Source organism: Haemaphysalis longicornis, unplaced genomic scaffold, assembly GCF_048455015.1.
Source record: "Haemaphysalis longicornis isolate Haplotype H1 unplaced genomic scaffold, Haemaphysalis longicornis Haplotype H1 scaffold_17, whole genome shotgun sequence".
Taxonomy (NCBI): domain Eukaryota; kingdom Metazoa; phylum Arthropoda; class Arachnida; order Ixodida; family Ixodidae; genus Haemaphysalis; species Haemaphysalis longicornis.
In genome coordinates this window covers 2,745,306-2,770,836 of record NW_027526276.1, presented here as the reverse complement: position 1 = coordinate 2,770,836, position 25,531 = coordinate 2,745,306, and the positions used below count along the sequence as shown (strand labels likewise).

Here is a 25,531-nt window from a genome sequence, read left to right as displayed (position 1 = left end):
GCAGCATATTTCTCGTTCTTTATATTACTCATTTATCCATTGCCATCTCATTGCTGTATGTCTCCTACATCATTTATGTCTTGTGCCTTTGCCATCGACAAAATGCTCATTACCTTTCAATATCAAATCGTTACACAGCTCTCCCTCATTTCACCACGAATTGAAAAAAAATTTTTGTTGTTGTAAACCACTGCAACCACTTTTTTCACTTTGTGTACTGAGTACTGATGCGTACTGATAAATACTGACGCGTTCTCGATCCTCTAGTATTATTTAATGATTTCACTTACCATGCCGTTGTGTTTGTGTCTATCTGTTTTTCGCATATTTCCAGTTCTTGTAGTACCCAATATTGTTTCTACAGTTTGTTCAACTAGCACACAGCTCGCTCGTTTCACCACCAACTGAATTTTTTTTGTTGTTGTTGTAAACCACTGCAGCCATTTTTTTTTTTACTTTGTGTACTGAGTACTGATGCGTACTGATAAGTTCTGATAAGTACTGACGCGTTCTCGATCCGCTAGTATTATAATGATTTCAATTACCATGCGGTTGTGTTTGCGCCTATCTTTGTTTTTCGCGTATTTCCAGTTCTTGTTATATTATTTCTACGGTTTCTTCAACTAGCATTGTATTGCTGTCTTCCATTCCTAACTGGCGTGTTATTTAGCAATGTACCATTTGTGCTTTCTTATAGGAGGTCGCCCTAAGTTTTTATTTCGGAACCTCCTTGTGTACACCATGTACCATGTAAACTTGTATGCGAAAGTTTGTTTCAAATAAACCTGAAACCTAGAAAAACCGTGTGAAATCAGTACTCCCGCAGGGAACTATATACGCTCCCTTGTGGCTTTGAAAAAACTCCTTTCGGAAGGCCTACAAAACCGCCCCAACTTTCGGAAAACTCCATTCAAAAGAAATATATGCTTCCCTTGAACCTCCTAAAAACTTCCCTCGCGAGGCCTACAAAACTCCCCAAGCTTTCGTAAAACTCCGTGCAAAAGAAGTAAATGCTTCCTTTGAACCCCCTAAAAATGCCCCTAAAATAACATAAGTACTTCCCAAGGGAGCCATAATAGTCTCCTATTAAACCGACTAAAAGTCCATAAACATCACTTAAAAACGCCTTGAGGAAGTAAAGAATACTCCATTTTGATCTCCTTAAATTCTCCCGAACATTTCTTAACACTCCCTAAATACCTCCATTCTATCACCTAAAAACGCCCTATTTTGAGGAGGTAAACAAAACCTCCCTGTTCCATGTAGTAAAAACACAGGCGAAAAAGAACCTCTAGGGAGTATATGAGAGGAAAAAAAGTTTAGAGTGTGCCGCGTCGGGTGGTCGCAGGTTAACTCCGGCTCACGATTACCCGCCTGTTTGCGTCTGTTCAGCAAGTGGTATGGGCCGCCTGAGGACCTTTCCACATCAAGCAGCGTCAAACGGGGGTTAAGAATAAAGGCGGTCAAAACGAGGCCACGAAGCTGTGTAAAACATGGGAAAAAAGCCGGGCTATCCTCGCCAGGGTCCGTCGTATTAAGCGGATCGCGTGCACTCGAACGTCATATTAACGGGGTATTCAATGCATTGATTCTCAGAGGAGTTTGCCGGGATTGCTGTGATCCTTCGTAGGAAGCGGGTCGTCATAAGTACGGCGGACGTATCAGCGGGGTTCCACTTCAATAAGATAAATGGCAAGGTATGAGTTTATACAGAAGAATACAAAGGCTATACCATGTCCAAATCAATTCAATACAATGTTCAGTTCAATGGCTTTACAACGCTCAAACGTTCACCACGACGGGGCCTGTCGCTACAATTCACGTACAAATCCATTGCTTTTCAAGAATCCAAGATCCGCCTTCAAAGCCTTGTTTCAATGCTGCGTTGTGTACGAAAGTCCCAGCACGACGCCCTCAGATAACGCCGGATTGTGCAACCGGGCAAAAAGGTGGGTTGCTTTTCGCTGTAATGCGCGTAGTACGGAGATTTGCAGAGAACATGTTGAATGGACTCAGGAATATGGTACCCTGTAAAGTCAGCGTCATTCACACCGCAAATGACGAATTTGTTACGAACGGTGACTGAAAGCTACGCCGAGCCGCAGTCGCTGCTGTAGATGGTTTCAGTGTCGCCCTGGGAGCCACCGGTACCTACTCAGGTACAGTCGATGAAACCCTCACTGGAGGTATGTATTACTGGAGTACTGACACTACATTTCTCGCTCTCGGTTTTTATGCCATAAAGAATACCTCTTTGTCCAGTAATTACAAATATCGAGCCAAAAGCGGCACGTCGCCAGCATAGAATTAATTATAATGCATTTATTCCATTAAGTTTGAAATTCAGTCTTCGCGCGCCAAATGGCTGCTCAAATGCAAGACGGACAATGTTCCATCACGGTTTCGTGGCCGCAAGAGCTGCTGGTGCTAACGTCAATCAAACACCCGTGACTTCAAGGACCTTTGCCGCATCGTCTGCTGCGATTGCACATGGTCCGCACTCGACCGCGCAGTGGAAATATCGTCTGAATCGCCAGATTCGGGTGATCGAGTCACTGCTACCAGACAACAGGCAGACAAAACTTTATTTGGCCACAGCTGAGGCGATTAGGCAGGCGACTTCTTCGCCGTTGTCTGTTTTTTAACATCGCTGCTGCTCGAACCGGCGGAGACCATGGTAGCAACCAAAGAAAGAGTGCGTCGCCACTCTTCCAGTCTTTCTGCCCACGGAGCCTGCGCTGACCGGCAGCGGAGGTTCTCAGGTCCGACCCGGCACTGCCGACACCGCAGCACGGCGAGCGGCCGAAAGATGGCGCCACCTGCGCGGTATAATCAAAATAGGACACAGCAGATAGCTTGGTCACCGATCGCTCAAACGTCGAATTGCGGAAAATAAAGTTCCCCTAGCGACAAATTGGCTATAGTGTGGTGAAAAGTTGTGTTCTGGTTGGTCATTCGCAGTTGTACAGATAGCCGCGATCAAATATTTTCCACGGTGCTAAGCCTAAAGTTCTCAACACCCTAGCTGATTAGAGCAATGGAAGCCGGTTGCGGGGCTGTTGGGGACGCCCCTTTTCTAAAACTCGCCTTGCGCGAGCGCGTTGCGTTTGCGTTCCCTTAGTTTCTTGGGGGCTCCCAACTCCAGCTTCCACTATTCCAAAATGCCTAGTAGTTTCCACTTCGCCTATACTGCAGCTCCTTCGTCAACTTTGGGCTCTGCAGGTAACAGTCATCCGAGAAGTACAGTTAGCAAATTCTTCACGCGGGCTTCGGCGACCAGTTCTTGCGGCCGCTGTCGCGCACGCACGCAGCCCACGTTTCGCACTTCGCGTCGTCACGTGAAAAATAATGCATCCTGGAGTCGTCCATCGATTTGCTTGGACAGGATTCTATTGAGCAGTGCTTCGCATTCTTCGAGCTTGCCATAGCATAACTTTTCGAGTTCGGCGACGTTCACAGGCCGCCCAGATAGGACACCGCGCAGTTTTCGGCACCAGCGCAAGAGAACACCATGCGCCGGCCACAAACTGGAGATAAAAAAAGTCGGACACGCAAAGTGCGTGAAGGTTTCAGGCATTGTTCACAGAGGTACACCCACGAATGCTGCCGAAACGAAGACCAGCGACAAGAGCAGGGCAGGTTATCGTTTCCGAATCCTAAAACGGCTAAATGACCCTGAACCATCTAGACACACCGGAACATGTTTCGTACGCCGATAGCGATTTCGCTAGTACTGCCGATTTGGGATAGCTCGCTTCCGGGACATGGAAAAACAATTTTCTTTGAGACTCCGGCCTCGAATCACTGCAAAACGTCCTGTGAGGCATCTGCACAACATACTGAAGCCAGTTATATCACTTCTTAGGCGTCAAAATTTGGCCTCAGTACTCATTTGAAGCTGCGGTCAGTAATTCACGCTGCAGCTAAGAAAATAGTTGTAAGGGCAGCCGTCGTGTGCGCTCCAACTGCGCCTACTGAAGCATTCTTTACGTCCGCTTCTGCCCAATCGTTGTCAGCCAATCGACGACGGCATGGTTTCCAGTGAATAGCAAAAACGTGGCTATGCTGCAACGCAAAGGAGCTCAAGGCAGTTGCATTGGGTGCCATTGATACTTCAGAACAACCTTGGGAGCAGTGCCTCATAGGAAATTAATTGTTTTCCTGTTAATTCTGTAGTGGTTGTACTGACGCGTATGAATTAAACAACAATTCACGTAATTCGTTGAGAGCGTTGCGCTGGTACTCACTGAAAGGACAGAGACAAAAAATTTGCCCATTGAAGTTAATGCTGGAGCACCAACTAGCACGGCAATAAGTTTTACTAGCTTTATTGCCGACCCCGATGTCAATGCATTTTCGGTGCGTTAACACTGTACAAGATTCCGTCAACGCATATTTCGAGTGCCTCTATTCGGGATCTATTAAACAGACGTGCCTTCTCAAATGCTAGCGCCACGGCACTCTTCTGCACTCGACTATAAATCACAGGCCTGTTTATTGGCGTTACCTTAATATAGTGAGAACGGCTTCGGTAGGAAACACGAATAGAAGAAGTAGAGTAGGGTTCAATTACCCTTATGATATTTTTTAGGTTTAAAAAAGAGCACCGTCTTGAAAGGTTCACCGGCCTGTTAGAATGCTATACATGCGTTCAGTTTCATATTTATGGTTGTTTATTACCGCTTTACGTTCCAGTTGAATGCATGAAATGCCGTATTTTTCTAAGGTCTGTTGGCGCGCGCAGCGGATACAGGGGCGATGTCCGGGATGCAGTGTCGGAAACGCTCACGGTAGCAGATAAACGTCTGCGGATGGAAGCAAGGTGAACTGGGTGTAGTTGCCTTCCGGAGGAAGTCGCCTCTTCTCGGGCGCAGCGGCCATTCGTCGTGATGTTTAAGCGCCAGTCATCAGATCCCTTCATGAAAAAAAATTGTGGTGACACTGAAGGCTGCTGGCTTGTGGTATTGCGAAAGCAGAATATGATTTTATTTTCGCTCAATGGCGCATTGCGGGCTTTAGCGATCAACTTGCCGTTTGACGGGGTTTCAATGGCTGCATTGTGTATGTGCGTCAATGAAGACTTAACGCAGTCGCATTCAAGAAATCAATTTAAACAGATATTCTTCTGCGACGGGCACTTTGAGATACCGTGGGGACGGGGAAACTATCTTTGGGTAGCACGATTTTTTTGTAAATGCCAACCAAAGGCGGACGTTGCGGGCAGAAACGAGTTCGGGCAGCAGCAAAATGTCTCCGAAATTGCGAGAAGATCCCTCTCTGTAGAAGTTTAAGTCATCAAAACAAATTTCAGCTAGAAATATTTCCACGTAAATTCACAGAATTTCCTACTGTAACTTCGGCTGCTCTTTGTTAACCGCAAAATATATGATGTGCTGTGTCAGACAAATTGTAAAACCCGCAATGGAGGCGAATTGTGAAATCCTCAGTAGAGGTTTGGGTATTTGTTGCATTTTTGAATTCACCACTACTGATTCTAGATAAGTTTGAGAGTGATTCAAGAAAGTGCATCCGATCTTTCACGAAAATTTAAAGTTTGACGTGCGAGAACGGCGGCTCGAGCTCCCCAAGCAGATAACCATCTGCTACAAATGTTTTTACATAGATTGAATAGTTGAGGCAACTGTTGCCACTAAAAAAAAATGCGGAGTAAGTCATACATTGCCCCGAGTCATACAAAATTTGGCTATTAATATTTTCTAGCCTAGTTTAAGAAATGAAGGTTTCTTCGAATGACCAATTTGCTACCAATGATAGTCACTGACGTTACTGCTTTTTCTCTTTCAAGTACTGCCGCGGGGGCAAGTTCTCCGTTTAAATGCAAGCTGTTGACGGCTCTCTTACATACCCTATGAGTGTGCCACCTCAAAACGGCTTGTTGTTAAGGAATACAGTTCTGTCGAACAGAACTTCCAGCTTTTGTCCCGTTAAATAAAGTGTTGGCTGCCGAGAACAAGCCACTACAAACCCAGCTCATCGGTTGGGCATTCATTACGGGCGTGCAATTTCGCCGAAATACGTATTCCCGTGCAGCTCTTTCAGAACTCCCCAACGATTTCACGCCGCTCAAGACCGCTAGTCGACGACGGCGCTTCCTCTAAAGTGCGGAAAAAAGAAGAGAGCCACCCTGATAAAAGCGTCGCCAGAACCTTGTGAAAACGTGTAGTGAATTCACGCCTTCCTACATCGTGCGCCGCGCTGTTGGCGGTGTTCAAAGACGACTTCGTAATTACAGACGCTCACGCCAACTTCCTGTCGCGTTTGTTGTTTCTATGTTTGTGGAGCGAGCTATCCGCATTGCCTCTGTGTTTCACCGAGAGCTCCTGTATAAGGAGTAAGCCGTGCGACCCCATTGCACAGGGCGGCTTGTACTGGTTACCGACTGCAGGAGAAGCATCGTTGGGAAATTCATTAGTCGTCTGCCAAGCGGTAAGTAAACGTTCTTATCAGAGAGCAGAAATCTTTGCAGAAATGTGTACGCTTAAGAAAAGCTGCTTTTCTCGAGGGTGACCTAGCTGTTATGTAGAATTGATAGTTGACTGACGCCTTCCATTGAACTTCAACCCGTAAAAGCATTTCGGATGGGAAAGACTTTTTACAGCCAGATCTAATGTGATCAAGTGCTGAGCGTTATTCTTTCTGTATATTGCCTTTATGTAATCAATTGGGCAAAGCACCACATTGCAACGGTAGGTGAAGTTTCTCTTGCGATACTACATGGATATTAGTTTGCTACACCGATATTGCGTCCCTACGGCAGTAATAATGCGCATGCCGTCGCGTCGACATACGATGGCCGTCGACATTGCCTGCCCCGTAACCTCTTCTCTACTCTTGTTTCCCACCCATCGTGGTCTTCGTCTCGTATTGCGGTCTCCTCGTGATTAGTAAAATGGAGGTTCTCTCAATTTAGCTGTAGTGTTCACTTCAGCAGAACTTGGGCGCAGACTCTCGGGAAAGACGCATTTTTATTTGTTTAAGTTCGTTATTCTGCGGGAAAAAACGCGAGATGGGCCGCTGTGTTTTGTGCTTGTTTCGTCATGATTTTTCTGCGCCGTTTATAACGTCTTTTTATTTGGAATGGCAAAAAAACCCATCCAACGGGTCTTCCAAAGTGAAGCGAGGCAACTTCTCTCAGATACGCACTTATAGGTACACACTAAACTTTTTAACACCCTTAAAGGTGCTAAAAGGGTGCACTCAACATTTTGCACCCTTTTTGCACCTTTTAGACAAAACATTGCTCCGGCACCCAATCATGAGGGTGCCACATATTAAGGGGTGTAAATCTTAACATTGTTACACCCTTTAACGTGCAAGGAGGGTGTACTGAACATTTTGCACCCTTTTTGCACCTTTCAAGCACCCAAATATTGCTCGGGCACCCCACCTCGAGGGTGCCAAAATTCAGGGATGTAATCAACAGTTTCATAGGGTGCTACGACCGTTAAAGGGGTGCTAAAAAGTATTTCATTTCTTCTCGATTGGGGTGTTACCACGGCACCTTATCATTAGGGTGCCTAAAAGAACGGTGTGTGAATGCAAGCATGCAAAATTGCACAAAAACAGGCTGAATGTCTAAACCGCACATTGCACTATTTCACCGCCCGTTGAGAGAATAAATATGAACTCTCCACATAGACCAGGGGAAAGGCTCTAAAATAGCTGTTCGTAAATTGAACAAAACGTGCTGAATGTTTAAATTCCACACCAAATTTAGAATTAGACACGAAATGCCAAGAAAAATAGGGAAATAAACTAGACAACCCGCTACAATAAACCAATTCGTAAAATTCCTCAATGTTTATAAAGTGATGATTCAGGCGGGTTAGTAAAGGTGTCAGTGGGTTTACACACCCAACTTGCAGGGAAGCACATGAGCTCTCAATATTAACATGTTTTTAGTGAAGGCCGTCTTCCTTCATTAAGCTGCTTCGCACATTGATGCCAGTCTGATAAATGTAGTCCTGAATTTTTGTTATTCCCGGCCGCGGCGGCCGCTTTTCTGATGGAGGCGAAATAAAAAACGCCTGTGTGTACGAGATTTCGGCGCACGATAAAGATCCCCAGGTGGTCAAAATTAATCCGGAGCCCTCCACTACGGCACGCCTCATCGCCTGCGTTGCGTCGGCGCGTTAAAACTAGGTGTGTGCGAATATCAATTTTTTAATTTCGAAGCGAATTCGAATAATAAAAGCAAAGTTCGAATCGAATCGAATGTTTGTCGAATATTTTTCGAATACGAATACTTATGGTTTTTGTAAAATTAATGTTTTCACCATCTAGAGACACAAAAACTGCAACTTAATTGCACAACAAATCGCACAAAGTAAAATTAGGAATTACACAATACCATTGCACTCAACAGATTAAGGTCTGCACTCACTTAAATGTTAACATGGAGAAAGGTTAACTGCTCGACATGTTCGGGGAGCAGTGACAACCTCCTGCTCGTCACCACTTTACCAGATATCGAAAACAGCCGCTCACTTGAGACACTAGTAGCTGGCATGCCCGAGCCCGTGCACATTGCCGCGCGCTGATACAGTAAAATCTTGATTATACTAATCTCGCGGGACTGCGAAAAATATTCGTCTCATCCGAAATTCGTATGAACCAACACAGACCGAAAAACTTTAGCGCTGAAAAAAGTTTTCGTTTATTTCTTTTCCTACTTTTGCGTGAAGAAATTCGTGATTTTTCTGCTTTTTTAACCCCCGTGTCGCAAAGCAGTCCTTGCTGGAGCACGCAAAGCTTCGCGCTCGTCTCCTCACTCGGTGTGCCCAAACTCGCTACACGCCCCAACAGCCAAGCGTGAACCGCGTGGTGCGGTTTTGCACGCGATTCGCTCGCCTCGGCTCTGCGAGTGCTGTATTTTCACGCCCACATCGACGATTTCGCGCCTGCGGTAGCGCCTACCTCGGTCAGAAAATGACGCAGTACGCGCGCGGCAGAATGGAGGAGCCTGACTACTTGCGATGAGATCGAGACAGCCGGCTTGGCTCCGCCAGAGACGGTTAGGCTTAGCACCCCGGCAAATATTTTATGGGCGCTTTCACTAGCGGCACGGATGATGTTTTATAGTACCGTTATCGCATGAATTATCAGCTCCTTTACCGCACAAGCAACTTCGTGTCTCCCATGAGCCGCATTTTAAAGAGCGGTTAGGAGCGGTCGCTCGAGCGCCCGCGCCAAATCGCGGCTGGAGCCGACGCCATGTTGACGTCGCCGGCCGCGCCGCGCGCAGCGTGGGGGTGGTTTCGCGGCGGTGTCAGCGCGTTGGGCGTGCGCAGAGCGTTTTCGCGAGCAGAAAACAACAGCCCGGCCGTTGCTGGAGAAAGAGTGACAAACAGGGGAGCGAGAGCCGTCACTTGCTCGTTCAGCAGTCGGGTGCCTCGCCGGCTCGTTCGTACCTTCCGCCGGGCAGCGCAGGTCCGTTCGTAACAGCCGAAATTTTTCCCATTGCAAACGATGCAATTTCGCCGGGACTTTTCGGAAATTCCTATCATCCCGAAATTCGCACCCCCAGAATCGTATCAACGAGAGTCCACTGTAAATAACACCGATACAGACACGCTCTTAATTTTTTTTTTTTAGTTTTGGGTGGTTCGAATATTTTGAACAATAAAAGTGTCGTTCGAATCGAATCGAATACCAAAAAATTCGAATCGAATATTCGAAGTTTCGAATATTTGCACACCCCTAGTTAAACCCTAGAATCCATCAATCAATCTGAATTTTTGTTATGATCAATCTTTGTATGGGAACCATATATTTTTATAAGATGTCGCTGTGTATTTCTGAAACTGTATCTAGTCACCAATTCCAATTTGTTGTGGTCAGGTTTTTTCAACTAATTCGTAGCTTTTTTAACAATTATGGTATATTTTGTGTGCCTAAAGGAATGCCTCATTGCATGTTTAGCCTATGTAGTGTTGAAAGCGGACATTTTGCTTCAAAGTGGAATGTCGGGCTAGCAACATGGTACTTTGCGTGCTGCTCACTTTCATTCATGCCATTATTTTTTATATTATCATTTAAAATTAAAAGCCAACCAATTTGCTGTCGGTTTAATTTTGTCACCTACTTTATACTTTTTTTAAGAGAACGACGGGACGAACTTCTGCCGTCATTCTGTTTTAACTGTTTCCTGTGTTTACCACTGGTTTTTTATGCATTCAAACATTTTTTATGAGTTTGTTGAACAGTGATTAGTTCAGGTGCTCAAACAATTTTTGGCTGCGAAGGCTCCCTGTAGCATTTATATAAGTGCTCTCTGCTCTATTTTTGAGCCAATACCCCATCACCAGTCTTCATGAGGTGGTCTTTTGTAGAAATGAAGTTGAAATAAATATTTGTTTGCATTGCTTTACATGTTTTGAAAGAATTTCTCTTTCATTCTTGTTTCTTTCAACCCTGTTTCAGAAACCTGCTTAAGGAATTTCCTCTGTTATTTTTTTTCAGAACCAGGAAGGGTGCTCATCCTCGGTTCTTGCTGAAGCAGCAGTATCCATACTTCACACGTGAGCTTTGAACACATAGTAATTATGGTATGAAACATTCTACCAGCTTCAGCTTGTTTTGTAGAGTTAATTGTATATGTCAAAGCTCTTGACAGTGTAGCCCAATGTCTGGTGTAACGCGCAATGGTAAAAATTAATTTTGTGGCTATAATGTTTGAGAATATTTTAAAATGCACGTCAACTACTATTAAGAATCACTGTCTAAATTGGCAGCCATTTTCCTGGTGGATACAGAAAGTGAAAAAGCGCATGTGTAGAGATTTCAGTGCACCTTAAATGTCCCAAATTTGCTAAAGCTAATCCAGAGCCCTCCCTGTGGTGCACTTCATATCCCATGTACAGTTTTGTGTAAAAACAGCTAAAAATTTATGATCAATTTAAACTTATTTTAATGTTTTTAAATGCAAATATTTTCAGTTTAAGCTGCTATATTTAGAGTAAAATATTTTGTAGCAATTATATACCTACCAAAGGTTTACAGGAAAGCTTTTTGGTTTTGGTTATGCAACTTCTTATGAAAAGAAACATGTTGTTAAGAAAGGCAGAAAAAACCCAAATATGGAAATTAGCAAACCCTAAAGCTGCGGATAGACTGAATGTTTTGTAGAGAATCTTTTGCTGATTTCAGTTCTAGTCAACTCTACAAAAGTCTATCGACGTAGAATGCTTGCCGTGAGGCACCTCGTAATACTAGCCAAAACTAATGGGCCCCGGCTGTTGGCTTTTCATTTGCAACAGTGACAAATGACCCCACATCTGCCGGCAGGGACATAATGCAAGGCACAATGTACAATCTTGCCTCATGATAAAATAATGTTTCATGAACCATGACATTACATTTCAACCATGGGCTTCACCAGGGAGTTTGTATGCATTGTTCTGTGATGTTTGCAGTTCTTGTTATTGCTATGTGGGGTCATTTAGTCTAAATGTATGGTTATAAAACTCCATATACCACCAAACCTTGCACGTGCTGTACCAATATGAATATTTTTTCGTAAAGCAAAAAGAATCATGCAAACGAAAATAAATGGCTTGGGTACCCAACTTTTATAAGTAGATTATAAGCCGCAGTAAGGAAGGAACTATATTATGAGCCGCAGTACGGAGGAAACAATACATTTTGCATTTGGTCTTCCTTCATATTGAACTTTCCTGCTCAGCTAAAGAATAAGGCACTAAACATTGCAGGTAGCTACCGTGATTGGAAGTTTGATGCAATACTGAGAAGCCAAGGGTTTTAAGGTTCAAGAAAGTTTTGTGTGGTTGAAGTGTTGCACACCTAATTGCTTTCACTGCATAGTATGGTTATGCTGTGCAGTGAAGCTCGAAGGATGTGTACTGCAGTTCGGCAAAGTGAACATATAATTGGTTTTTTACGAAGTTTTGGATAATCAACTACCTCTAAAGTTATAACTCTGTACTGAGATGTGGCTCCTGAATCTTTAAATATATGTTTTAACAATCGGTGACACAAGTTCAAGGAAATTATCAGCTGACGTTGAGCTTCAATAGAAAGTCTCATAGAACCGAGCTTGGAAAGCACGAATGTTTCATACCATAATCGTGTGTCATATTGTGCAATATGTGGTCTCACACCTGCTGCACCATTTGTGAACCGAGGATGACGCGCCCTTTTTGTACCCCTTTAGGTGGGTGCTTTTGCAGAAGATGCTCCTACAGATTGGGGTGCTATGTAGCACCCTAGGATACTTTTATGTCGAAAAGGGTGTTATAAGGCACCTGTCTTCTGGGGTGCTTCACAAAGGGTGCCCCTGTGGCGACAGAATCCAAGCACCCTAAAGGGTGCAAAATTTTCAGTTTTTAGGGTGCTCCTGCGGCGACAAGCTGAAGCACCCTTTTGGGCGTAAAAATTTTTAGTGTGTAGTGTTGTTTCTGTGGTTCTTTTGCGCCTACTAATGGGGACATGTGTGGCCCGTGGCAGAACTTTTAAAAGTTTGGAACGATGCTACATGTGTGTACTTTACAGTCAAGTGTTCTTTCACTTAGTCCTCGCGGCTTGGTTGAGTGAAGGACCGACAGGCAGACAAGACAGACAAAAATTTTGGAATTTACTTAGCCCCAGAAGACCATCGTCTTTAAAAAGTGAGTAGCAATCCAGGTTTGTGAAACGGGGGGAAAAGCAAACGTTTTCCATCTAATACTCGGCGTTTACAAAAAGGGTTCACAGATGTATAGAGCAGCATTGCTGTTATTCTACAAACCATCATAAAATATAGCTATGCGCTACAATAGCCTACAGGATTGCTGCGCCACTCATATTGATATTCTTTCATAGTAGCAGCTTTTTAGACGAACTAAATACATTAAATTTTGTGAAGTATTTACTCAGGAAATACTGTTTAAGGACTCCACTTAGACCCTGTTTTTTCACTAACCTTTGGACTCAGTATTTCCAACAGATAACACAGGTACCATATGCGGTCCGACACACCTCAACTAAATATAATTTCATAGTACAAAAATTAGAGCTACGCCGTCACTTGTCAATTAAGAAGCTTCCTAGTAGGGTCGCCACAGGGCCGTGTTGCAAGCCGGTCGTTCAAAAATAGAGGTCCCGTGAGCCAGGTGCGGGAGAGGAAAAGGGAAGTTGGTGCGGAGGAACAGACGGAGTGCAAATTATTACGGCGTGGTTATTGGCTTTGAGGGGCGTTCTTTCTCACTTTTGGCGATCTCTAGACGACGTGTGGAGCTCTCAAACTTACAAAATATACAAAAAGATGTTTCTGCATGGTAATAATGCTTTATGTGGTAATGACGGAATACGGCGTTGTATTGAGTCCATAAAGTATTCTAAACCTGAACGGAGCCTACTGCCTGTCATTGCCAACTAGTATACAGACAATCACTCACGCTCCGCTAGAAAACATTGATGACTGTTGATGAATATTGTTGAGCGGAGATGGCAGCAGCCAGAGTGTAACGGTATGTTTACATGTGTAGGAAAAGAACCAGAAGTCTTAGGACATAGTATCTGAAACCTGGAAGCGCAGAGGAAACAAACAAGGCAACACAAAATGAAGTGAAAGAATAAAACACAACGTCCCAAAAGAAGAGCATGGACGCAAATACGTCCTTGGATATCGACAGAATCCGTGAGCGGAAGATCAAGAGGGAAAAGGTCTTTGATAATACCAAAGGGGGTGAATTGCTTTTTGAAGGGCGGGCGCGTTGCCTGCGGATAAAACTGGGTATCCGCGAGACGGTACGGGAAGAATTGTGCCCAGGCTGCGGTGGGGTACCAGAAAACATGAGACATTGTAACGGAGTACAAAGGTATCTGTTCAGTCCTCAGTGAGGAAGACATCTAGCTTCCGGAAAAGTCAATTGGACTGTAGTAGAGGTTAGCAAAAGAAGGTTATGGTGTTGGTGGGAAAAGGGCAGAGAATAAATTGTGAAGACATGAGAACAAAAAAGTCAACTGGCAGAAAAATTCCATAAAGGCGTTTTATATTTATTTCTTGGCGAGGTGATTGTGCAGTGGCGTTACGACTAAGGCCGTTGTGGAACGCCACCCAGTTACAAAGGGGAAGCCACTAAGCATCATCAGCGTCGTCATCCTAGATTCGTCGCGCTAAGTACATCACTTCCCCCTAATAATACTTCTGCTCTTTTTAAATGACTCTACTGCAGAAGCGTCATGGGTAACTGGTGCTACTGCTGCGTAAACATTACAACTATCGTGCACAGTTTTAACTTCGTCCTTCAGCTGGGGAAACAATATAAGCATTGAAAGGCTGCGATGTCGTTTTTAATGGGCGGGTACCTCTTATCAAACGTGTTTCAAGCTGTTAGTTATTTTGAAAAATACTTTTGATGATAGTCTTTCAAAAGTACAATAGTGTGGAATAAACGGACTATTTTTATGTAGTAAACATGGCTTTACTATCCCCAGGAGCAATAACGGGTTGTTGTAATAACTCCAACGGTTTTTGTGACTGTTACGCCTGAACATATAGAATACAGAATAGGAAACGCAACGGCTAGGTTCAGCCTACGGAACATCCAAGAAATACGTGATTTTCCCTCTGAATATTATTGTTTGTTGTGTAAACCCGTATCTAAAATGTTGCGTTACCAGTCGATATAACGTTTATAATATGTTTCAATCAATTCTCCAGTTCAGTAGATCGGTCTGTAAAAGGGAGAGCAGAAAAGTATGACCCCCATACACAATACTATTTTGTGAAAAAATACATTATACTGGACTAGTTTGCATAGGGCAATAAACCTGAAAAACCCAAGGAAGCAATACTAAATATTTTGTTTATAGCCTCTGCTTCATAGAGAAGGATGGGAAAAACAAATGTATTGCTGAATTTTTTTCTTTTCAGAACACCAGTAGAAATGTCGCCTATGAGGATTTCAGGCTATTTCGTTTTGTGCGCCGCCTTCGCCCACGCGGCTCTGCAGAACAACACAACGCCATCAGGTATAATGTGCTTGTAAAGTGGTTCCCCCATTGAGTGTGGAAAAAGGACTCGGGTGTGTGCGTGCGTGTGTGTATGTATGTATGTATGTATGTAAGTATGTATGTATGTATGTATGTATGTATGTATGTATGTATGTATGTATGTATGTATGTATGTATGTATGTATGTATGTATGTATGTATGTATGTATGTATGTATGTATGTATGTATGTATGTATGTATGTATGTATGTATGTATGTATGCATGTATGTATGTACGTACGTATGTATGTATGTATGTATGTATGTATGTATGTATGTATGTATGTATGTATGTACGTATGTATGTCTACACCACGTTCCGTAATGCCAGGAGTCATTCAGGCATTACAAAACCAGAGTGTAGGCGTAGGTAGTAGAGGATATTTACAATGGTTCGACAGCTATCATCATCCATGATAAGGAGAGCAGTAAAATACCTATACGGAAGGGCGTTATTCAAGAAGACACAGTGTCTCCAATGTTATTCACAGCACATTTACTGGAATATTCAGAACATTGGATTGGGAGCAGGTGGGAGTAAGGGTTAAAGTAGAATACCCCAGTAACCTCATACTTGCTGATGACGTCGCTTTGGTAAGTAACTCTGGAGCCGAACTGCGAAGCGTGCTTACCGCACCGGATAAACCGAGTGCCTGCGCCCGAAAATTAATATGCAGACAAATAAAGTAATTATCAAAAACCTCGGGACAGCACAGCGGTTTGAGATAGGTGGCGAGGCGATGGAAGTGCAAGGCGAATATGCCTACATAAGCGAAGTTGTGGACCCGGATCCTACAAATAAGGCAAAGATACTCAGAAGGATAAGAATGGGGTGGAGTGCATTAAGCAGGCATTCTCAGATGATGAATGGGAGCCTACCATTGTCCCTGAAGAAGAAAGTGTGTGACAGCTGCATCTTACCGGTACTCCCCTACGGGGGAGAAACTTGGAGGCTCAAAAGACGGTTTATCTCAAATTGAGGACGATTCAGCGAATAGTGTAACGGAAGAAGATAGGTGTAACATTTAGCAACAAGAAGAGAGCGGAAATCGTTAAGGGACAAACACGTGTTGAGGACATATTAGTAGAAATTGAGAAGAAGAAATGGACGTGGGAAGGGCATCTATTGCGAAGGCAAGATAACCGTTAGTCATTATGGGTAACAGAGTGTATTACTAGAGAATGCAAGCGTGGCAGGATGTCAGGCTCTAGGGTGGTAGTGAGGGAGGCTCCAAAAACGCGAGCTAATGGAGCCTTCCGTGTAATCCTCCGACAATTACTGGGCGATTTACCGCGTTCTAATAGCAGTGTGCTAACGGCAAGACCTGTAATGCTACCTTTTTCACCCGGGCTGCCAGAGCCGAGGCGTCCTCAATACTCGCGTAGCCCAATACTATTAAGAAATTCGGCTTGTTAGTGAACACGGAAGGAAAAGCTAGCAAGTTAGAACGACGACAAAGCACGAGGAAATAGTTTGATTACCTGTTTTTTTTGTGAAATGAAGTTTAAGTTTTTTAGTCCTGGCAAAAAGTACAGAAAAAATGAACCTAGCCCATATTTTGATGTGGAACGGCACATTCAGAAATTTTGATCGGACTAAGCGTACCTCGTTAACATTTCAGTGAAGCACAAAACGTAGCAACATTACTCAGCGACGCACGTAACGATGGTTAAAGCTATCACATTTACCCATTATAAAATTTCTGACATGTTCCCAGACTTTTGCTTTTTGGTTTTAAAGTACGGGCCAGCAATACAGTAGGCGTCTATATTCTGCCTTATGATCTCTCTGTAGACGAAGGCACCTTCAAAGTACTTTTTTCTCATCCACAAAGCGCACTAAGTGGTTGCAAGTGCGTATATTTTTCACAGTTGTGCGCGACGCCATGACAAAGGCCGTGCCACAAGGCCGTGCCAAGGCCGTATTGTATCACTTATGCTTTGGCAAGATGCCTCGATAAAAGCAAATTCACATGCCCCTCAGGGAGAGTTTGGTGGCGGGCGCTGGGACAGTTTTGTGCACTTTCTCTAATTTCCGATGATTTGGAAGTCTGCCCTACCCGCTGTATGTTCGAACACGAACCTCTCCACGTGAACAATGTGCTGAGTGCACGATTTGCAGCAATCGTGCTTCAGAGCGACGCTTTGCCTGTATATCAGAGCATTCGTCTCCACGCAATACAGGCCTAGTCTAGTCAAAGTGACGTTTTATCAACGCCCCGTACTCAGCATTTTCAATGTCTAATCAATCGATGCTCTCCACCACCTAAAATAAACCGAGATCTGTGTAATTAGTTCTTATATATGAAAACAACTCTCCTCCAAACAAGACATGTTTTCTGCCCAGTAGTGCAAATGATGATGTCTGGAGCGTGTAGAATCGGTACCAAGGAATAAATATAAAAGCAAGTCTGCGCAAAACAGGATGCACTAGCTGTACATCTGAGTTTAGTAGCACAGCAGAACTATTCGACAATGGTGCTGGTCTGGGCAAGAATATATGCTGCATTTATGCGTTAATATGAGGGCGCTTACGTTTATTCGACAACTATCACTTCAGCAATGCTCTTGCGGATTGTGGTGTACTTGATAATACCAGTGTTCGGTCCATAGCAGAGAGGCTGAAAAGAAGCCTTGCACATAGGAAGACCATTCTCAAAATTTGTCTACCAGTTTCTCATTCAAGGAAATTGTATGTGTGCAGTATTGGCGGTGAGCACGACCACGGGTGGCGCGGCGAAGCGCGCCTCCGTGACGTCCGCTAAGGAATTATCGCATTTGTCGTCTGCTTCACTCGGGCTCACTCTCCCTGCAGCTTCTTCGCGCTCGGTTGACGTCTGATGCTTGTCCGCACCAGATGTTGCGTGTGGGTAAGTTTTTATCATAAAAAATGGCTTAAAATCGCCTACAATAGCTCACGGCGTGATTTAGCGTATAGTTTTCGATAACGCTACGGAAGAAGCATTGCCGAAGTCGCCCCATTCTTTGCGAAGCCTGTCTTGTACGCAGCGGGAAGAGCCGTAGCTAGGCGTCAGGTTCTGGCCTCCGCCGCCGGGCTTATCGCTGTAGCGGCTGCCTCCTCGCCTTCATGCCACGTCCCGCGCACGGGTCCTGCGCACGTCTCATTTAACTTCTCGCCTATCTCTACCCTGTCGCCTATCTCTCCCCGTCATCCGGCCTCTGCTAAGAGCCGGGCGCTTGCCGAAGGGGGTGTGGTTTGACCTCTAGTGCTCAAGGGCAAAACTGATCACCCCGCGAAGACTGCCCGAGGTAGCGTCATGCAGCTTACGCTGCAAAAAGCATTTCCGTGCGCCTTGCTCAACTTCGTTTACTTCGCAGGTGAACCATGTGACTTTTCCGGAATCGACGCTGAGAACATTGTCAGAGAAGTTTTGGATCGTTTTCCTGTGGAGTACGACCCGGAGTTGAATCGAGAGCCCGGCATAGTCGTTGCCGGAGTATCCTTCTACGACCCGATCTACACTGGACTTGACAAACTAGAGCCGAACGGACCAGTGAAAGGCTATTGCCGCAATGGAACACGCCTTGTTCACGTTGAATTGGCCACCAGTGGGGGCAGCATGCTTAAAGTGTTCATACCATGGAGTACGTGTTCCAGTGATCGAGGAATCCTGCAGTTCTCAGCGAGAGTGAGGTTCACGTTAACTTTTCAGGTGAGTAAAAATTTAGCTCTGAATTAAAACTTGGTGAGTGAGTGAATGAGTTACCTAGAATCACAGCGATATAAACATACAATTTTTAGGAGCCCACCCGAAGTTTACTCCCAAATGTCTTTGCTACCCAGGTGAAACTAAATTTAAAATCACATCTATCGAACGCAACCTCGGACACTCCTAGTACTGAAGGCTCGTTCATATGCTCTAGAAGCCCCGACCTTATATGCGTCTTTCATGCTTCCATTCATACAACCTTCATGTATCATAAATAACACTACGGACCTTTGCACCAATATTTAAGCTTTTTAAGGTTTGCACTCTAACCAATACATAATTTAAGTCCCAACATGACACGCTGAAACGAAACAACACACTTTTCAGACTCTGGCCATAAATAAACACATACACATGTGCGTATACATAGAAGGGTTTATGCAAATAATTCGCTGAGTCCTCTAACGTTATTTTTTTTACAATCACAATATTGTGCAAAGTACTACGTGATATAAGATAATTTTTAAACGTAATAATATTTCCGGTGAATTAGTCATTTTAAGGTTCCTGTCAAGAAGTTGCATTGCGTCTGGAGATAGATTGCTGGCAGTATTGAAGAGCTACTGAGTTTTAAGAATAAAATACCCCCGCCACGACACGGGAAAAGGACCTTAACACTGCTGTTTGACATCAGGTAATTATTCTTTATTTGTCAATGCGCGAAAGCCTTTTCACATTTCAGCGTTGGTCTTCTGAACTTTTCGTAATGATAACGTGCTGAAAAAAAGCTACGGTAATGAGAGTAACCTTAAGCCGTAAATATTTTGCTACGCTTTTGAATGGCAGCTAAAACCGACGAACTGAGTCGACTTTTATTCTACCAAGGTGATCACCGACAGCGACACCAGACCTTCTCCATCAACTGGAGCAAAACTGCGCCTTCGGAACGGGCCAGTGCCATTGTCCGTGGACCCCGTAGACGTTCTTCTCCAAGATGCCGGAGAAGTCCCTCGGGCTTTAGTACTTTATTTGGCAAAGTTGTTTCCGCAACTTCCACACCAGTACTGGATGCATATTTTCAACTATGGTCTTCGGGACGCCATTAAGAATTCAATTGAGTCGTTGCCTGCCTAGTGGAACAGATTTGAAGAAAGAATTTTATGCAACTGTTTATAAAACTTACCATACGCTTCCGGGTGCACCATAGAGAAAAACCCGGGCTGCATTTTGTGTTATGAAGAATATAGCAAACCAGAAAGAACAGTTTTATTGGTTTAGCAATGAAACATCGGACTTCAGCAGTGTAAAACTATTTTGAACGGCACTGTAGAGCAAGCACCATTAAAGCATGCACAGTGGTTTATTCAGGAGCAGTCGTCATCACTTTCTTCATCGTCTTCCGACGGCACAGCCGCGTAAGGCAAATACTATTGTATCTCGTCCTCGTCTCGGTATGCCACCACGCCCTCATAAGCTGGTCCGGTAGACGTCGTTACGTGTTGATTGTGGAGGGATGGCTTGACCGATACCTCTTCATCGTCTTCCGCGCGGCGGACCCGTGGCGTGCCGTTTGCTACACGACGACGACGACGAAGGCGGGAGTGTCACACGGCGGAAACCCAAGCTCAAGCCTGGACGACGCCGGGCGGTCACAGCAAGGCACGCCCTTGAGTGCGCTCGGTATTTCGGGCTACGTCCATTAGGGGCTGGGGCTGTTGGCGTCTCCTGTCATCATCATATTCGTCTTCTCGTGTAGTAGCGGTACTTAAACATCGGGTAAGTGCTTCAAATCTCGCGCTAGAACGTAACGTGCACAAAATAAAACACCTAGACATCCTTTACGCCTCGCGCTAGACAGCTTTGTGCATCAAAGAGAAGAGGCTTTTGCAGCCAAGCTCTATACTTATACCCCCAAACGGTTTCATCTCAATTGCAAAAACGCCAAGGCGCCAAGAATACCGTTATACACAGCATCCTTCGAGCCTCTCGAGGTTTCACCTTGGTGGAGATGGCAACAGATTTTTTTTAAAGTACAGAACACTGTAGGCGTTTGTCTTGTCGTCGCAGCTCGCTCGCTGTTACGCTGTTTGATGACAATTGACTGCCGGAATCATGTAGCCTAGCGAGATAACGGACCCCAGTAGAGTCTGAGACAGAGGCTTCGGAAAACAAACGATTTATATAGCAAAAGCCTTCGAAACTCATGAACCGCTGGCGCTTTTAGGATATCTCCCACTTGTTTAGCCCAAAGAAAAAAAAACTGCAGGCACATTTGAGGCAGAATATGTGTATATTACCGCCAGCCCCCTCTTTCATTCGTTAGCAACTCCCGTTGGGCTGGTGTTTACAACAGTAAGGGAAAACAGTGGCCGCCAAAAACGACGCGTTCCAGATTGCGCAGCAACGGGCTGGCGCATGCGACATGAAGAAAGCAGAAAGAGAACAGAACTCCCTCTCGTGCTGTTCCAGGCAGGGGGCGCGCTAGCTCTATGAAGGCAGAAAATTTGAATTGCATTGGACAAACATCCGTTCAATTCATCACAAGAGAAGTGAGACAGGGAGGCAAAGAGCGCGATTAGTGTTAGTAGTGCGCAGATAACGGCGCCACAGCCAATTACGGGGAATCAGTGCTTTGCACTTTCCACAGATTTCACGTTAAGTGGAACGCCTTTAATTTTTTGCCAAGCCACTGCGCGGATGTCGTGCCCGGCGCCTCGAAGCGTCCGGCGAGGCGGGGACACCGGTGTCCCTGGCGCCCCCGCCTCGCGCAACGACTCCGGGCGGTTGTCGCGAGGCACGCGCTCACTTGCATACCTCGGCAAAGTTGATGCGGCTCACTCAAACTCACTCACAATTTTTTTTTTCGAATCACCACTCACTCAAACTCAGACTCAATGCTGAGCAGCACATCTGCGCTCACTCAAATTCAAACTCACATTGAGCTCAAAACTCAGAACTCACTCGGACTCTAAACTCAAAATGTACTCAAACTCAAAATGTAATCAAAACTCAAAATGTACTCAAACTCAAAATGTACTCAAACTCAACTTGGACTCAAAACTCAAAATGTACTCAGAACTCAAAATGTACTCAAACTCAACGTGTACTCAAACTCAAAATGGACTCAAAACTCAAAATGTACTCAAACTCAACGTGTACTCAAAACTCAAAATGGACTCAAAACTCAAAATGTACTCAAACTCAAAGTGAACTCAAACTCAAAGTGGACTCAAAACTCAAAATGTACTCAAACTCAAAATGAACTCAAAACTCAAAATGGACTCAAAACTCAAAATGTACTCAAACTCAAAGTGAACTCAATACTCAAAATGTACTCAAACCTCAAAATGTACTCAAACTCAAAATGTACTCAAACTCAAAATGGACTCAAAACTCAAAATGTACTCAAAACTCAAAATGAACTCAGAACTCAAAATGGGCTGAGAACTCAAAATGAATTCAGAACTCACATGGCCTCACAGAGATTGAGACAGTCAGAGAGTGAGAGTGAGAGTTTGAGAGTGTGAGATTGAGAGTGAGAGTGAGAGTGAGAGTGAGAGTGTGAGTGTGAGTGTGAGTGAGAGTGTGAGTGAGAGTGTGAGTGAAAGTGAGAGTGTGAGTGTCAGTGTGACTGAGTGAGAGTGAGAGTGAGAGTGCGAGTGTGAGTGAGTGAGAGTGAGAGTGAGAGTAAGAGTGGGAGTGGGAGTGGGAGTGGGAGTGAGAGTGAGAGTGAGAGTGAGAGTGTGAGTGGGAGTGAGTGTGAGAGTGAGTGTGAGTGTGAGTGAGAGTGAGAGTGAGAGTGAGAGTGAGAATGTGAGTGAGAGTGAGAGTGAGAGTGAGAGTGAGAGTGATAGTGATAGTGATAGTGAGAGTGAGAGTGTGAGTGTGAGTGTGAGTGAGAGTGAGAGTGAGAGTGAGAGTGAGAGTGTGAGTGTGAGTGAGAGTGAGAGTGAGAGTGAGAGTGTGAGTGTGAGTGTGAGTGAGAGTGAGAGTGAGAGTGAGAGTGTGAGTGTGAGTGTGAGTGAGAGTGAGAGTGAGAGTGTGAGTGAGAGTGAGAGTGAGAGTGAGAGTGAGAGTGAGAGTGCGAGTGAGTGAGACTGAGAGTGAGAGTGTGAGTGTGAGTGTGAGTGTGAGTGCGAGGGCGAGTGCGAGTGCGAGTGCGAGTGCGAGTGCGAGTGAGAGTGAGAGTGAGAGTGAGAGTGTGAGTGTGAGTGAGAGTGAGAGTGAGAGTGAGAGTGTGAGTGAGAGTGAGAGTGAGAGTGTGAGTGAGAGTGAGAGTGAGAGTGAGAGTGAAAGTGTGAGTGTGAGTGTGAGTGTGAGTGAGTGAGAGTGCGAGTGCGAGTGAGAGTGAGAGTGAGAGTGAGAGTGCGAGTGAGAGTGTGAGTGTGAGTGTGAGTGTGAGTGAGAATGAGAGTGTGAGTGTGAGTGTGAGTGTGAGTGAGAGTGTGTACCTTTTGCGATATCCTCATAATTATAACCAGAAAGCATTTTCATATTTGTCCCACGTGACCCCCTCGACGAGACCTTTAATTTGATACCCCACACACCCTAGCAGGGTCATATGGAATTCATACCAGTCAAACTAACCATGACTCATGACTGTAACCAGGACGCATTATTTAGGTGTCCGAAATGATTCCCCTAACTGGAACCTTCAATTTGACGCCCCACATGCTTCAGCGGCCTCACCTTGAATTTAACCCCATCTATGACTCATAATGACCATCTCATGATTCGAACTACGAAGCCTTTTTTTTATTTGTACCACGTGATTCCCCTCTTCAAGACTGTAAATTTGATACCCTACACTCCCTGGCGGGGTCACTTCGAATTTTACCCCAATATAAGACTCGCCATGACAATCTAATGGTTATAACCAGGAAGCATTTTTGTATTTCTCCCACGTGATGCGGCTCATCAAGACCATTGATTTGATACCCATCACATCCTAGCGGAATCAATTTGAATGTTAAACCAATCAATGACTAACCATGACTATCTCATGATATAGCCCTACCACATTTTTGTCCCACGTGATTTTCCTTATCGGAACCTTCAATTTGATACCCCCGGACACCCAGTGCATCATTGTGAATTTTAACCTAATTTATGACCGATTTTGACTATGTCATGATAATAATCAGGAAGCACGTGATTACCCTCATCGAGACCTTTAATTTGATACGCCCTAGCGTCATGAACCTGAATTTTAACCGTATCTTTGATTTACCATGACTACGTCATGATATATCCATATCTCATGTTCGTCCCGAATGATTCCCCACATCGAGACCTTGAATTTGATTCCTCACATGCCCTCGCAGCGTCATTTTGAATTTTAACCCAATCTATGACTCATTATGACTGCCTGATGACTACAATCAGGAAGCATTTTTTTTATTTACCCCGCGTGATTCCGTTAAACCGGACCTTTCATTTGAAACCTTACACGCCTTAGCCTCATCAGTTTCACTTTTCACCCAATCTAATGTGGTCATTATTCTGTCTTAAGGGGCGCTGCCCAGTCAATTCAGCTAATTCATTTGAAACAGTAGAAAGGACAGCCCCCGCCCCCATTTCCCCCCGGCTCTCACCTCTTCCTTTGTGACCCCTAGTATATCAAGCCGTTAACAGTAGCAGGCGAAAAACCAGCACGCCAGCGCCGCCGTGTGCTTTCCCACCACCCTTTCCCACGCTCTTAGTGGATCCGTCAGGAGGAAAAGTTAAGACAACCCTTTTTTATGACCTCACCAGTCAATTATCACTCACGCGCCCAGCCGCGAAAATTAGGTATACAGCAAGTGCTTATGGCCATAAAAATTCAACAAGAAACTAAAAAAAATCAGACACCACCTCCCTCCCAACCGATCATGCAGATCGCGATTGGTGCCATACCCGCAGGTAACTTGAATTCCGAGCCCACAGTGACGCATGAAACTTAACAGCCAACCATAGCTGCCTGCAAGGCTACTCATATGTACTCAAACTCCAAATGGACTTAAAACTCCTATTTACTCAGAACTCAAAATGTACTCAAAACTCAATATGTAATCAAACTCAAAATGTGCTCAAACTCAAAATGTACTCAGAACTCAAAATGGACTCAAACTCAAAATGTACTCAGAACTCAAAATGGACTCAAACTCAAAATGGACTCAAACTCAAAATGTACTCAGAACTCAAAATGAGCTCAAACTCAAATTGTACTCAGAACTCAAAATGAACTCAAACTCAAAATGGACTCAAACTCAAAATGTACTCAGAACTCAAAATGGACTCAAACTCAAAGTGTACTCAGAACTCAAAATGGACTCAAACTCAAAATGTACTCAGAACTCAAAATGGACTCAAACTCAAAATGTACTCAGAACTCAAAATGGACTCAAACTCAAAATGTACTCAGAACTCAAAATGGACTCAAACTCAAAATGTACTCAGAACTCAAAATGGACTCAAACTCAAAATGTACTCAGAACTCAAAATGGACTCAAACTAAAAATGTACTCAGAACTCAAAATGGACTTAAACTCAATCGGACTCAAACTCAGTCGTGATCACTCGGCTCAAACTCACTCAAGCTCAAACTCACCATGCCACACTAGCCTCGCGCTCACTCAAACTCAAACTGACGCGTGAGTTTGAGTCCAAATGAGTCTGAGTGAGTGGACTCATGAGTGAGTTTGCCGACCTCTGCTCACTTGCGAGCTGTGTTTTCTGATAATTTCTGTCGGATTTCTGTCGGCGTAAATAGCTCTGCTGTTAAAATGCCACCTGTTTCGGGTGACGGAAGCGCAACTAATGCGCCGTAAGATTATGCCAACAACCTACCATCCCTCCATGGCCC

The 25,531-nt window shown here is 44.5% G+C and overlaps 1 protein-coding gene across 1 annotated transcript; it reads left to right on the top strand.

Moving 5' to 3' along the window:
* Nucleotides 1-6,154: 6,154 nt before the first annotated feature.
* LOC144166388 (uncharacterized) lies at nt 6,155-20,057 on the top strand. Its single transcript, XM_077695902.1, has 4 exons — nt 6,155-6,447; nt 14,897-14,994; nt 18,356-18,690; nt 19,573-20,057. The coding sequence occupies exons 2-4, from the start codon at nt 14,910-14,912 to the stop codon at nt 19,819-19,821; spliced, it is 669 nt and encodes a 222-aa protein (XP_077552028.1). The 5' UTR covers nt 6,155-6,447; nt 14,897-14,909; the 3' UTR covers nt 19,822-20,057.
* The last annotated feature ends 5,474 nt before the right edge of the window (nt 20,058-25,531 follow it).

Excerpts from the sequence above, each read along its gene's own strand:
- LOC144166388 (XM_077695902.1), top strand. The coding sequence starts at position 14,910 with ATGTCGCCTATGAGGATTTCAGGCTATTTCGTTTTGTGCGCCGCCTTC. Across the intron at positions 14,995-18,355 it reads GAACAACACAACGCCATCAG|GTGAACCATGTGACTTTTCC; the intron begins GTATAATGTGCT and ends TTTACTTCGCAG. Across the intron at positions 18,691-19,572 it reads GGTTCACGTTAACTTTTCAG|GTGATCACCGACAGCGACAC; the intron begins GTGAGTAAAAAT and ends TATTCTACCAAG.